This window comes from Loxodonta africana, chromosome 7 (assembly GCF_030014295.1).
Source record: "Loxodonta africana isolate mLoxAfr1 chromosome 7, mLoxAfr1.hap2, whole genome shotgun sequence".
Lineage (NCBI taxonomy): Eukaryota > Metazoa > Chordata > Mammalia > Proboscidea > Elephantidae > Loxodonta > Loxodonta africana.
In genome coordinates this window covers 8,415,109-8,430,318 of record NC_087348.1, presented here as the reverse complement: position 1 = coordinate 8,430,318, position 15,210 = coordinate 8,415,109, and the positions used below count along the sequence as shown (strand labels likewise).

Here is a 15,210-nt window from a genome sequence, read left to right as displayed (position 1 = left end):
CCCCTGGTGTCATGCACTGTGGTGAACAGGGAAGGGTGGGGGGCCCGGACAGAAGCCTGGAGTCAGTATGTCAGGGTTAGACCCACCTACAGCCCTGGGACTTCTTCATTCACTCACCCATCCATTCGTTCACCCAACATCTGAGTATGTAGTGTGGGCTCACTGTGCTAGATGCTGGGGTGTTGGGAGCTGGATGCCACCTCATGTCTTCTAGGTGCTCAGTGTCCACCACTAGAGAATGTTGGAGCGGCCCTCTCCCTGATCCAGGCGTGCGGCGCTTACAGCGTGGGAGGGAGCAGAAGGGTCTGGGGAGGGGTAAGGGGCTTCTTCTCAGCATTGGTCCTCGAGATGGATTTGAAGCTTCTGGACATGAGTGCTTTTCTTCAGCCTGGTCCTGCAGGGAAGGAACTTTCCTTTAGGGCCCTGGATCCTCTTCCTGGAAATTAAGCCACCTCCAATAGCCCTGCTAAGGGGCCTTCAGCTGACAAACTCTCTTATATCCCTTATTCACGGCAATAAAGCCTCTCAGGCAGGTGGAGTAGCCCCATTTCACTGGTGAGGAAACAGGAATACAAATGAAAAGTGATTTGCCCCCACAGTTAGTGGGAGGCACAGTTGGGCAACACACTCTGTCCAAGCCCTAGGCTGTGTCCTCTGCCCCAAATCCCATGAACCAGGCATCTCAGTGATCCCATCCAAGATTACCCAAGAAGGTAGGCTTGGGCTGGGGCAGAGGCCTCTCACCCACAGTGTGGGGTAAGGAGCTCCCTCCTTTTCGCCCTCCAGGTCTTTGAATTACAGCAAGTCCCAAAATTCTGAGCAGAATATAACTTAGTGGGTCGAGAGAAAAAGTTTCCAGAAATAGTGCTTTTTCTCCAAGCTTGAGGGCCCAAAAGGGTATGGGCAGGATATGGGGGAGGATGAAAATTAGAAGACAGAAAGACCTGAATTCAAATGTTGGCCCCAAGTGAATGGACTCCTAAGCTCATATACCTGGTAACAGCTGTAGCCATCTGGTGACAGGACATTGGAGCTTCAGAGGCAAAAATAATCAAGCTAGCTCACTCAAGCAGCCTATGTGGGCATACCAAAACAAAGCAAGAAGATAGAACACAGTAAGTAAACATCAAATAAATTAATACAATAACTTATAGATGGCTCAGAGAAAACAGTCAATATCAAATCACATAAAGAAGCAGACCATGATCGCTCCAACAAGCTTCCAAAATGAAGATATTTTCCTGGAACTACCAGAGGTAGAACACAAAAGATTAATATACAGAACTCTTCAGGAGATCAGGCAAAACACAGAACAAACCAAAGAACACACGGATAAAGCCGTGGAGGAAATTAAGATGGTCATTCAAGACCATAATGACAAATTTAATAGGCTGCAAGAATCCATAGAGAGACAGCAATCAGAAATTCAAATGTTGGCCTCAATAATTATTTGCTGAGTGTGACCAGAGCCTCAGGAACTGATCGTAATGGCACTATCTCCCAAAGATCCTGTTAGGATTTGATGGGGTCTCTTTGAAGTGGAAAAGCACAGAATAGACATAATTATTACACTGAATTAGAAGCCAATGGTGATCACGGAGGCTTGGAGGAAGTTTTCTCCTCCACTCCAGGCCCCATATCTTCCCCAGCAAAATACAGGAGCTGGATTCCAGGGTCTGAAAGTATAACACTGAGAAGTCTCCTGAACTGCCTCTCATGCCAAGTCCTCCAGCTCTGAGACATGCCCTTGAGAGGTCCCAGGCCCTGTCCCCCTTTTCCACCTTGGATGGGTCAGCAGGGTGAAGTCTTACCCTCTGCCTTCCATGTGCATCTGTTTTCCAGCCTGAACAAAAGAACTGGACTCTAAGTCCCAAGAGGACGCTTGTCTGTCTTAGCTCTGCTCCATCCCTGGCACCAAGTACAGGGGCTGGCACACAGCAGGCATTCTATAAATATGCGACTGAGATGACCATCCCCTAGGATCAGCCAAGGATTTGAGTAGAAAGTCATCCATTTCTACTGCAAACATTTCTTCCTAAGTTCCCCAGAGGGAAAAGGGTTGTAACTTCCAGCACAAAATCTAAAGTAATGATGACAAGACACAGGTGGAGTTCCCTCTAAAAATCTCCCTGGTGGTCATCTAAATCAGGAAAGTGTGATAAACCCTTACAGCCAGGAGGAAACTAAGGAGACAAGAGATAAAATACAATGTGGTGTCCTGGATGAGCTCCTGGGACAGAAAAAGGACACTAGTTTTTTTTAAAAAACAAACCTAAGGAAACCTGGATAAAGTATATTGTTGTTATTGTTGTGTGCCAGTGAGTAGATTCTGACCCAAAGTGACCCCATGTGACAGAGCAGAACTGCCCCTTAGGGTTTTCTAGGCTGTGGTCTTTACGTGTACAGATCTCCAGGCCTTTGTTCCATGGAGCCTCTAGGTGGGTTCAAACCTCCCACCTTTCACTTAGCAGCCAAGTGCTTAAATGTTGTGCCACCACGGCTCCTTGAATAAAGCGTGAACTTCAGTTAATAATAATTTCTCAGTGTTGATTCATTAATTGCAACGCACGTACCATGCTAATGCAAAAATCACAGGCAAAGATGTTTACCTGTGTTTTATCGACTATACGAAGGCATTCGACTGTGTGGATCCTAACAAATTATGGTTAACATTGTGGAGAACGGGAATTCCAGAACACTTAACTGTGCTCATGAGGTATCTGTACACGGATCAGAAGGCTGTCGTTGGAACAGAACGAGGGGATACCGCATGGTTTCAAGTCAAAAAGCTTAATAAAAAAGTAAAAATAAATAAATAGAAATATATTAGAAGAAAGGAACACCTCACTGGTGTTTAGGGGTGGTAGTGGTGACTGATGGTGTGTGCGTTTGTTTTTAATAATTTATTTTTGTTGTTTTTGTTGAGAACATACACAGCAGTACATACACCAATCCAACAGTTTCTACATGTACAATCCAGTGACACTGATTACATTCTTCGAGCTGTGCAACCACTCTTATCCTCCTTTCCCTAATTGTCCCTCCTCCATTAACATAAACTCACTGCCCCCTAAGGTTCCTGTCTGACCTTCCGGGTTGCTGTTGTCAATTTAATTCCGTATAGACAGACCTTAAAATGTGTGTGCGTTTTGATGAGAAGGTACCCTGACCTCCAGAACCAGAGATCCCGGCTGCCTGGTACAGCGTGGAGGAAAGAAAAGAAAAGCAAAAAAAAAAAAAAAAAAAAAAGGGCCAATGGCGCCACCTGCTGGACAGAAAATATCTGCTTCTGTTGCTCTCCCTGTCTTCCTCCCGGTGGCTCAAAAGAGATGAGTAAATTGAGGCCCAGGGAAAGGAAATGACTTGGTCAATATCCTCTCCTATAGTTCATTGTAGAAGTCGGGTGTCCTGACTCTCAGCCAATGCCCTTTCCACAAACACCAGTTTGCTGCCCTGGGGACAGAATGTAGCAGAAAGGGCTCAAATTTGGGGGTCAGAAAGACTGGGCTCAAGTACTGGCTCTGCCACCTCATTTTTTCGTGTGACAAATACTTACAACACCACCTACATATGCCAGGATCTGTGCTGGGTGCTGGGGTTGCAGCAGAGAGCAAGACATACAAACAAGGCCTCTGGGCTTAGAGAGCTGACATTCTAGCTTTGGAGAGAAACACCTTGTTGTTGATTCAGCCCAGGATTCATGGTGACCCCACGCACAACACAACAAAACGCTGCCCAGTCCTGCATCACCCCCATGATTGGTTGCAGGAAGGACTGCTGTGATCCACAGGGTTTTCACCGTCTGATTTCCAGAAATTGATCACCAGGCCTTTCTTTCTAGTCTATCTTAGTCTGAAAGCTCTGCCGAAACCTGTTCATTATCATAGCAACACGCAAGCCTCCACTGACATGCCTGCACGTGAGCTGTATTGGCCGGGGACCAAACCTGGGTCTGCTGCACGGAAGGTGAGAATTCTACCACTAAACCACCAATGCCTTGTGGTTAATAACTAACTGGACAGTATAGCACGTGCGGTAAAGGAAAGAACCAGGGCGTTGTGACACCCCGTGTAACTGGGGAGGCGGGGGCGGGGCTAATTTAGAGTGAGGTGTTAGAAAGCTCTTTCTAAGGAGCTGCATTAGGACCTAAAAGGTAATTAATGGGAAGACTATTCTAGGCTGAAGGAGAAAAAATTTGACCTGTCCAAGGAACAGAAAGGAAATCAGCATGGCTGAATCAAGGCAAGCAAGAGTGAGAGTGATTGGAGAGGAGGAAGACTACACAGGGCCTCTGGACCATGATAAGGAACTTAGATTTGATTTCATGCACAATGGGAATCCATTGAAGGCATTTAAGCAGAGAAATGACATGGTATGATTCACATTTTTAACCATCCCTCTGACAGTTGGGTGTAGGATGAATTGAAGGAGGCAGGAGTGGAAGCAAGAAACCAGTCAGTCTTCTGCAGTGGCCCAGGCAAGAGCGGAGGACAGCCTTCACTGGAGTGGCAACATGTGGATGGAAGGAGGTGACTGGGTTTGGAATACTTTGGACATAGAGTTGATAAGATTTGCTAAAGGATTTAAAGTGAGGGTGAGGAAACGGGATGTCTTTTGTTCTGACTTTAGTAACTGGGTGAAGAGTTACCGTTTACTAAGATGAGTTGAAGATCAGAGATTTTGTAGTGTCCTCTGATGCTTGGCAGGACTAATTCCGAGCCTTTCTGTAGGCGGGCACATCCATCTTGTTGTTGTTAGGTACATAGCGACCCCATGTACAACAGAATGAAATATTACCAGGTCCTCTGCCATCCTCACAGTCATTGTTATGCTTGAGCCCATTGTTGCAGCCACTGTGTCAATCCATCTCATCTTAGACCTCAAGAAAACCAGTTGCTGTGGAATCGATGCTGACTCATGGTGACCCCACGTGTGTCAGAGTAGAACTGTACTCCATAGAATTTTCAGTGGATGATTTTTCAGAAGTAAATCACCAGGCCTTTCTTCCAAGGTACGTTTGAGTGGAGTCAAGCCTCTAACCTTTTGGTTAGCAACTGAGCATGTTAACCACTTGCACCACTCAGGGATTTCTAGAGCTCAAGGAACTTCCATAAATAATTTGTCAAAGTAATTGAGCAGCATATAATCAAAGATAACCAGGCACACAAGGAAGCAAGGCAACATGAGCAAGAACTAGCAAAAACAGACCTGCACAGACTTCACATATTTATCAGCCACTGGTCTTAAAACAACTATGTTTTCATGTTTAAGGAACTAAATTACAAACTCAAGAATATTTGCAGGGAACATGAAACTATAAAAGTGATAAAGCAGACTAGAAAAAGAACCAATAGCATCTCTAGAAATGAAAAATACGAAAGCTGAAATTAAAAACTCAACTGGAAAACTGGAACAGCCACCAAGCCTTTGAGCCATAGCAAGTCTCTTTTTTGTTTTTGGCTGAAGACAGTAAAACGATGTGCATAGGGGCCTGTCTGCACTTGTTCTGAAGACCGGCTACCTGTGATGTGAATCTTTCCATGTTTCATCTACAAGAGGCCAAGTTTTAACGAAAATACCCAATCCAAAATACAATTTTCTATTTTAGTTACTTAAGCCTCTTGAATGAAAGAAAACAACACTTGAAGGGATGAAAACAAAGAATGAAAAGTGTGTATTTGAAGGAGGAATTGTTGACATATCCTGCCTCTGGACCATCTCCACCTCATGAGCAGTGGCATTTACTTAATCGTGATCACTTATTACACAATGTTTCCATTGTGATGACTAGAAAAAACGAATAAATTGCAAAATTCATATTGGCTCATGACATCATGCTGTTGTTGAGCATCGTCGAGTGATAGCAACCCGAGATGACAGAGCAGAACTGCCCCATCAGGCTTCCTAGGCTGTCATCTTTTCTCCTGCAGAGCTGATGGTGGATTTGAACCATCAACATTTGGGTTGGCAAGCGAGTGCTCAACCGTTGTGCCATCAAGGCTCCTTAAAGATGTTAGAGCCGTGGAAGCACCAAGAGCTAGACAAACTACCATCTCAGGGAAGGAAAAGCCCTGCATGTGTGAGCTAATGATGGCCAGACATCTGCTTCCTTGGCGATGTTTGCTGATTCTGGGGGCCGAAGTCCTCCAGGATGAAGGAAAGAATCTCAGATGCAAACGTGGAACTGTGGGAGGAATGAAAAACACTAGAAAGGGTAAACTTGTGGGTAAATACAAAAGAACATGAACTACCTAAATCAAGAATGGCTCCATTTATCCTCTCCCCACCTTCTGCACTACTTTGCCACACAACTTCTACGTATGTTCCAAAGCCCATGAGAATTAAACTATATAACCATAGAACAAGGCAGGAGACAGGTGATGGAATTAAACTGTTGCTTCCTTCATTGTTTAGGGAGTGATAGAAGTACAACTTAAGAGAGATTTTAGTAAATCAAGGCTCCATACTGAAATCTCCTGTAACCACTAAAATAGAAAATGTAGCTAAGAAGTGATTCAAGGAAATGGGGTAACGAAAAATACTGGCATAATCTAAGAGAACGCAGGAAAGAAGGAATAAAGAACATATAGGACACATAAAATATAGGACACATAGGGAAAAAAAAACAACAGCCAGGTGGTAGATAAGCCTCATGGACATTATGATTTAGCAAAATAACTCAGAAACCAAAGACTATATACTGTATTTCATTCACATGAAGTTCAAAAACACTTCAGTGAATTTGGGAAAAACTGGTGATGGGGGACGGGGGTGGGAGTGTGTGATGCTTAAGATTCCGTGTCATCTTGGCTGGGCCATGATTCTCAGTGTTGATATGTGACCACCCCCATGGTGGGATCTGCCGTGAATAGCCAATCAGTTGAAAGGGACTTTCCTTGGCTGTGTGGACTGCATCCGAATATAAGCTGAAGTTCTGGCTTTTGCCTGCTCTGGATCCTGCAGCTGCCTCCTGTTTGTCTGACCTCTGGTTCTTGGGACTTGAGCTAGCAGCTTACCTGCTGACCTTGGGATTTGTCACAGCCTCTGAGCAAGAGCCCTGCTCTCCGACCTGCCGATCTTGGGTTCACCGGCCCCTGCAGCTACACGAATCAGGAAAAACCTTGTGGTCTTGCCTGCCAATCTTGGGATTTGTCGAACTTCACAGCCTGTAAGTGAGAGTTCTGCTCTCCAACCTGCCGATCTTGGGTTTGCTATCCCCTGCGGCTGCATGTCAATCTGTATGCTGAGCAAATAATTCGAGAAGCTGGACTATATGAAGAAGAACAGGGTATCAGGACTGGAGGAAGACTCACTAACAACCTGCGTTATGTAGCTGACACAACCTTGCTTGCTGGAAGTGAAAAGGACCAAAGACCACAGCCTTCAGTATGGGCTGCACCTCAACATAAAGGAAACAAAAATCCTCACAACTGGACCAATAAGCAACGTCATGATAAATGGAGGAAAGATGGAAGTTGTCAAGCATCTCATTTTACTTGGATCCACAATCAACAGCCAGGGAAGCTGCAGCCAAGAAATCAAAAGATGCATTGCTTTGAGTAAATCTGCTGCAAAGGACCTCTTTAAACTGTTGAAAAACAAAGATGTCACCTTGAAGACTAAGGTGTGCCTGACCCAAGCCATGGTATTTTGAATCACATTATACGCATGTGAAAGCTGGACAATGAATAAGGAAGACCGAAAAATTGACGCCTTTGAATTGTGGTGTTGGCGAAGAATATTGAATATACCATGGCCTGCCAAAAGAACGAACAAATCTGTCTTGGAAGAAGTGAACCAGAATGCTCCTTAGAGGCAAGGATGGCGAGACTGTGTCTTACACACTTTGCACATGTTATCAGGAGGGATCAGTCCCTGGAGAAGGACATCATGCTTGGTAAAGTACAGAGTCAGCGGAAAAGAGGAAGACCCTCAACGAGATGGACTGACACAGTGGCTGCAACAATGAGCTCGAGCATAACAACATGATTGTAAGGATGGCACAGGACCGGGCAGTGTTTCTTTCTTTTGTGCACAGAGTCACTATGAGTCGGAACTGACTCAATGGCACCTAACAACAACAAGTGGCTGCGTGAATCAGGAGAAACCTCTATCCTGATCCACCAGCTTGGGACATTACAGCCTCTACAATTGCATGAGCTGTTTCCTTGATGTAAATCTCTCTCTCTATACATATTTATATGCTTTACTGGTTTTGCTTCTCTAGAGAACCCAGCTTAAGATAGAGTGATATAAGAACAAAAGGAGACAGGACCCTCGGCAGAGGTGAAGTGGTTTGTCTCTGATGGAACAAGATGTCCACTGCCACAAGCAGGAAGAAGTGGAAGATGGTAGGTCTGTACATGCGATCAAAGTTGAGGGGGCTTTTGTTTCCTCAGTGAAGTATGGGTCTAGGTATGACCCTGGGAAAGTCATTTAACTTTTAGGCCTCACTTTTTTCACCTCTAAAATGGGGGCAATTGTACCTACATGACATGATTCTTGACATTAAAAATGGAGAGGAACTCAGCCATTCCACCTCTCAGAATTTATCCTGAAGGAAATAATCAGAGGGGTACGCTGGGCTCCATTCCATTTTCCCAACTCACCAAGCTCTTCCCTGAACCATCAAGATAGGCTGTTTTGCTGAAGTGACATCCCAAAGTATCAGACTTGAACTAACAATGTTGGCTTCTTGTTCATACAAAGACTGCTCTGGGTACAGGGTTCACTGAGATGGCACAGAGAGACACACAGGGAAGAAGGCCATATGACCGTGGAGGCAGAGACTGGAGTGATGTATCTACAAGTCAAGGATTACCAGTAACCACCAAGGGCTAGGAGAGAGGCATGAACAGATTCTCCCTCAGAACTTCTAGAAGGAACCAACGCTGCCAACACCTCAATTTTGGACTTCTGGTCTCCTGGACTGTGAGTGAATAAATTTCTGTTGTCATAACCTGCCCAGTGTATAGTAATTTTTTATGGCAGCTCCAGAAAACTGAAACAACACCCTTGGGAAGCCCTCACTGAATTCCCAGGCTTGGTTCCACCCCGCATTGTACCCTCCCAGCCCGACATACATCGCTTTTGTAAGAGCAGTCACAACTGTAACTAATTTTTTGTGTAATTATTTGTTAAATATCCATCTCCCCTGTTAAGCACTGAAGGCTGGCCTGTGTCCATCATGTTTTCTACTGCGTCCTCAGTAGTACCAGCCACCGAGCTCAGTGTCCCTCACAACAGTCACTCAAGAACTTTCTCAAATGACATGCATCACAGGGTTGTTTGCAAAACACCCAGCAGTTGAGGACCAGGGAGATAAATTATGGCCCACCCATAAGAGAGGACACTGAGTGGTTATTAAAATTTGTTTTAGAGAGATAATAATGGAAAAAATGTTCTAAGCAATTGCCAAGTTAAAAGTGGAATAAGACAGTATACGCAGCATTGCTCCAATTTGTCTTTTTTTTTAAAGTATTATATGTATAAATTCACACACACAAAGCAAAAAGTACAGAAAAGATACACCAAAGTATCAGCAGGAGCCTCACCTGAGTGGTGGGATTACATGTGGTTTTAATTTTCTTATAGGTGTTTTTCTGTACTTCCCAAATCTTCTCAGTGTAAAATGGAGAGCCTAGGACATAACAGGAGTCTCTGGGTGATGCAGCTGGTTAAACACACAACGACTAACCCGAAGGCTGGCGATTTGAACCCACCCAGAGGCACCTCAGAAGACAGTCCTGACGATCTACTTTTGAAAAGTCATAGCCTTGTCATCTCCATGCAGTACAGTGCTACTCTGCACTCAAGGGGTTGTCATCAGTCAGAATCAACTCGACAGCAATTTGTTTTTTTGGTTTAGGATTGTGAAATAAAAATTTAAGTTTTGTCTTAGGAAGACTGAGTGTTCTCTCACCCACGACACTAAAGGTCATCTTATTAAATGTTAGAAACTTATGAGCTATATAATCATAAACACATAAATATATAACTGTAATGCCTATAGCTATGCCTTGAACTAAACTAACCTTTAGAGGTTAACTAGTCTTGTTTCACATAATTTTTGTTTAGGTGACCAGGCTCACTAAAACACTTGAAACGTATTCTTCCAGAAAACAACTGAAGATTAATGAAGGTGTCCCGTTTCCAAGACTCCAGAGGTCTTACAGCCACAGCTCGCTGGCCTTGTGACTGTCTCAGTCAGGTTCCTCTGTAAGCTTTGACGCTGCAGCATGTACTGATCTCTCTTAACAGTTTTGTATTCTGACACAATTGTCAACCAATCAAAATTTTTTGTTCAGTTTCCAATGAAATGATACATAAGCACCCTGAAAATCTTACCAGAAGCACTGATTTACTTAGTAATGAGACGCCGCCCAGTTTCAAAGCTGCCTACTAAGCCTACGTAGCAACCTGTTAATGGTGTTCTGAGCTGTTTACTGTTGACGGGGAGTAACAGAAGCTCAGTGAGCGTGAATCCTGCACTTCCCCCCGCTCCTCTTCTCCCTGAGAAGATTCTGAGGGGACAAGAATCCCAATGCTCTGAATAATGGGGCCTCCCCGGGATTTCTTCTGCCTTGGTCGGGTCCCTGCTCAAGTGTTGCTTCCCCTGGGGGTCTGCAGTCTTGAACTCCACAATAGTTCATGTCCAGCCAACATCTGACCCAGAGCCAGGGTGAGGAGCTCAGTAGAGGGGCCCGAAGCAGGCCTTGGAGCCTGGAGTGCTGTCTAGTAACCGTGCCTGGGACTGCAAGCTAAATCCCCAAGAGGCCTGTTTCTGTTCAGACAGCAGGTCATCTAGAAGTAAGAAATATTTCTGATGGAAGAAACAAAACAAGCAACATCTGCTGCCCCAGCATCCATGGCGCACTCCTCGCCCCCCGCCTGTTCTCTCACTGCTGAGGAGGGGACAACACAGGATTGGCATCAGAAAAGGCTCGGCTTCTTCTCTTACCCCTGCAGCCACCCCAGAACCTTTGCTGGGTCTCAGCTTACGCATCGGAGAAGCAGCATGAAGACCCCTACTCCCCAGGGCAGCTCAGGTCTATGTCAACTACCATCTGTACCGGTCCCTTCCCCTGGGGTCCCAAGACAGAGGCCAGTATGGGTGACAAAGATCGTTTATTCAGGCTGGATCCCTTGATCCTCCCATATGTGTAGAAATATATAAAGTCAGGGAAACAGCAGTCAGGCTTGGCGTGACCTCCCTCTCTCCTGCCCTTTGGCACAGCCTTCCCAGTCGGCACCCTGCCCAGTGGCCCCCTTCCAAACCCGCGGAGACAGGGGACAGGGGTCACTTCTTGGCAGCTTCTTCCTTGGCTGCCAAATCTGCCTCTTTCTGAGCAGCCAGGAACACGGCTCGCTCTTTCTGGAAAGCTGCCAGCTCCTCTGAACTGAGGCTGCAGGTGCAGAAAAACAGATGGTAGGTGAATGACCAGTCGCTGGGGAGGGTGGGGTTCACACATACCCCACCACTGTCTCAGTCCAGCCTGTCCATCACCGTCTCAGAGTCCAGCCTGCTCAGCCCCTTCTCCCTTCCTTTACCTCTCAGTCTCATTTCCTTGCTCACTGGTTCCCTTGACTAGGAATGCCATCCACCCATCACCCCCTGCCTTCTTTCCCCTTACCAAGCCCTACTCATTCTTTAAGGCCTTGGTTATACCCTAGTCCAGATTCACTGGCCCCTCCTTTGTGCCCCCAAAGCTTTGTACCATGAGGTCACTGGGCAGTGCATGTATCTCCCCCAGAACAGGGGTCAGATTACTCATCTCTGTATTCCCAATAAAGTCAAGGTTTGAGAAAAGTCACGTCCATTCCTGCTCCACGCTTAACCCCACTCCTCTTGGGAAACAGACAATTCCATCCCTGGCCTGGCGTGTGATACAGGCAGCAAGAAGCCAGAAGAGTCAACCCTTTACTGCTGCTCAGTGCTGGGTGTCATGGGACAGTACTGCCCTGCTGCTGTTTGGGCCACCTATCATCTTCCTTCAAGCAAACAATGCCTCAGCCCACCAGACGCCCATGAGAAGGCCCCTTTGAGACAATGTGATTTCCTGACAGGTCTGTTTGCCTGGCTTCCCTTGTCCACATCTCCCACTATACACCCATATCACACTGAGCTCCCTTGCCTCAGTCTCTTGCCTTCCAGCCTTCACAGGGATCTTTCTGCTTCTTGGATCATTTTCCCGCAGTCCTTGACCTGGCTGAATTCCCTCCTTTTCCAAGTCTCTGCTTAGATACCTTTCCCACAAGGCCCTCAGTGGCATATTTGGCAAACTCAGGGCCCTCTTCTCTGCTCCTATGATACCCACACTCCCTTTACTCAACACCGACCATCCGGCAGTCCAACACTCCATTTACACATCTGCCACCTCCTGTGAACTGTGAGCTCCTGAGGAGCAGGACCAAGCAAGGCTGCCTTGTTCCTGGCTGTAGTCAATGCCCAGGACAATGTCTAACATACAACAAGTACTTAACAAATACATCCAAGTGAATGAATGAGATTTAGAAGGTGACTCTCACTGTCATGGGTCTGTCAGCTTTGGCGTCCCCTCACAGCCTGCCTCCCCAGGACACTCACTCCTTCACCACCTGGATGCCCAGGGAACGGGCAGAGCCAATGATGGAGCGGACAACAGAAGACAGAGGTACGTCCTGTAGGGCGAAGGCATCATCCTGAGCTTTGACGCGGGCAATCTCATACACGTGCTTCAAGGTCAGCAGCCCTGCCACCTCTTTCCCTGGGAGGAAAGTAAAAGTAGCCCTTCAAGTGTCACTGCTTCCTTCCAGGGACCCCCAGAATCCCAGGTGCCCACCCTGGTCCTCACCTGTGTGCCGGGCCCCCTTCTCAATCCCAGCAGCTGCCTTCAGGAAGTAGGAAACAGTGGGTTGTCCTATCTTGATTTCAAATGTCCTGTCAGGCTTCAAAGAAAGAAGATATATGAGACTATCTCTTCCTGCTTGCCCTGGCCCAAGAAACTTCTAACTTCTGGTCCCGCCTTTCCTCAACTCACCTTCCTATAGACCCAACCACTGTTGTCAAGTTGATTTCAACTCATAGCGACCCTATAGGACAGGGTAGAACTGCCCCATAGGGTTTCCAAGGAGCTCCTGGGGATTCAAACTGCCGACCTTTTGGTTAGCAGCTACAGCTCTTAACCACTAGGCCACCAGGGTTTCAAAAAAGAAAAAAAAAAACAAAAACCGTTGCCATTCAAGTTGATTCCAACTCATAGCTACCCTATAGGACAAAGTAGAACACCCCCACAGAGTTTCCAAGGAGCAGCTGGTGGATTCGAACTGCTGACCTTTTGGTTAGCAGCCGAGTTCTTAACCGCTCTGCCACAGAGCTCCCCTCACCTTCCTATTGTGTCCCTCTACCAGACCAGAAAGCCACAAAACATAAATCCGCAGCAAACATTCCTGTCACTTCTATTCCAGGCCCAACTCTGCTCTAGAAGCCCCGGTGAGATGGAGGAGCAGAGAACTTTAACACACAGGGCAGGGAGTGGCCTGGGAAAAGCTATGGTCTAGTCTTCACTGTGTAAATGGAGAAAGTGGGGCCGGAAACAGAAGAGACTTGCCCCAAGTCAAGAGCAGGGTAGCAACCTCAGCTGACCAGCTCCAGGACCAAGGAGGAATAGGGTGGGATGAGAGAGCAACCAACTGTGCACCTTCACAAAAATCTTGGTAGGCAGAGGAATGCCTTCTTTGATGTCCTTTGTCTTCTCGTTGAACTCCTTGCAAAACTGGTTGATGGAAATGCCTTGCTGCAAGGGAAGCACACAGGACAAGAGTGGGTGACAGGGACGGCTTCCTACCACCCACGAGGCTGTGTCCCTTCCCTCCTCCGTCGTCAGTCCACTGGACCCCTTACTCTTTTTTCTGCCCAGATCCAACTACCACTTTGGGTGTCAGGGGATTTGCACACCTCATCCCACTCTATCCTCAAAACAGCCCCCGAAAAGGAGCGTTGAAGAAGCTCAGGTTCGGAAAGGTTATGTCTCGAACACAAGGACATACACCGTGTGAAGCAGAGATGAGCTTCGAACCGAGGTCTCCGTGGCTCCAGAGTGCGCATCCTCCACCTGTGAATTGCCCCTACCCACCCGAACCCCCCATGCCGGGTCCTGCCGCGGTCGAACCTGACCCAGGACGGGGCCCAGAGGGGGCCCGGACATAGCCTGGCCCGCCCGCACAATGATCCGGATCACGCCGCCGGCTTCGGGCTTCCTGAAGGCCCGAGTGGCCCGGCCTAGCTTCGACATGATGCGGGTATCCTGTCTCCAGCCCACCTCACCGGAGAAGCAGGACCGACGCCCTGGGCGCCGCCATCTTGGGCCAGAGGTCAAGGGTCCTCATAGGGTCCTCATCACTGTACAGACCGACAAACAGCGTTGTTTCAGTCCTTCCCCATGCCAACTATTAAGACAAGGAGGGTGAGAAGAAGGGAAAAGCCTTGATCTTCTGCAGATAGGGAACCCCCTGCGGGAGGAAGATGTGGCAGTCGGCTTCCTTAAAGATTACAGCCTTGGAAACGCTGTAGGGCAGTTCTGCCCTGCTTTTTGAGTTCCTATAAGTAGGAATTGACTCGATGGTAACGAGTTTGGTTTGGTTTTGGTGTCCGCACAGTGGCTCCGCTACACACATTTCTCGACGGTCGTGTACAGGCAGTGCTTCGGACAGCTAAATAGGAGGAGGGCAGAACCTTGATACCCGCACTGCATTGTGGGTATGGTAGTTTCGACCCTCTTATACAAGTCCTGGCGTCTTGGTGGCGCAGTGGTTAAGTGCTCGGCTGCTAACCAAAAGTTCAGTAGTTCCACTCCACCAGCCGCTCCTTGGAAACCCTATGGGGCAGTTCTACGCTGTCGGACAGGGTAGCTATGAGTTGGAATTGACTCCACGGCAACGGGTTTGGTTTTTTAGGAGTCCTGCAGATTGCTGTGCGCTGGAGCGCCATCTGCTGGACGTAATGATAATCCTTGGACTTGAAATCAACCTGTTACTGGGTGCCAAGTTGATTTGGACCCACAGCGACCCTATGTGACAAAGTAGAACCGCCCCACAGGGTTTTCTAGGCAGTCATCTTTATGGAAACTGATCATGTCTTTCTCTCACAGAGTCCCTGGGTGGGTTCTAACCGCCAACTTTTCGGATAACAGCCTAGTGCTTAACCATTGCATCGCCAGGGCTCCTGAAGTA

The 15,210-nt window shown here is 47.1% G+C and overlaps 1 protein-coding gene across 2 annotated transcripts; it reads right to left on the bottom strand.

Moving 5' to 3' along the window:
• Positions 1-11,110: 11,110 nt before the first annotated feature.
• On the bottom strand, positions 11,111-14,299 carry MRPL11 (mitochondrial ribosomal protein L11). Of its 2 annotated transcripts, none has more exons than XM_003419564.4 (5): positions 14,151-14,299; positions 13,680-13,775; positions 12,834-12,927; positions 12,587-12,746; positions 11,111-11,405 (listed from the first exon to the last, which is right to left on the bottom strand). In XM_003419564.4, the coding sequence occupies exons 1-5, from the start codon at positions 14,271-14,273 to the stop codon at positions 11,300-11,302; spliced, it is 579 nt and encodes a 192-aa protein (XP_003419612.1). In that variant the 5' UTR covers positions 14,274-14,299; the 3' UTR covers positions 11,111-11,299. The 2 variants fall into 2 exon arrangements, with proteins under 2 accessions (XP_003419612.1, XP_064143816.1); XM_064287746.1 differs by lacking the exon at positions 14,151-14,299 and adding an exon at positions 13,937-14,101.
• Positions 14,300-15,210: the final 911 nt, after the last annotated feature.

Excerpts from the sequence above, each read along its gene's own strand:
- MRPL11 (XM_064287746.1), bottom strand. The coding sequence starts at position 14,086 with ATGCGCACTCTGGAGCCACGGAGACCTCGGTTCGAAGCTCATCTCTGC. Across the intron at positions 12,928-13,679 it reads CTACCAAGATTTTTGTGAAG|CCTGACAGGACATTTGAAAT; the intron begins GTGCACAGTTGG and ends CTTTCTTTGAAG. Across the intron at positions 11,406-12,586 it reads GGCATCCAGGTGGTGAAGGA|CCTCAGTTCAGAGGAGCTGG; the intron begins GTGAGTGTCCTG and ends CTGCACCTGCAG.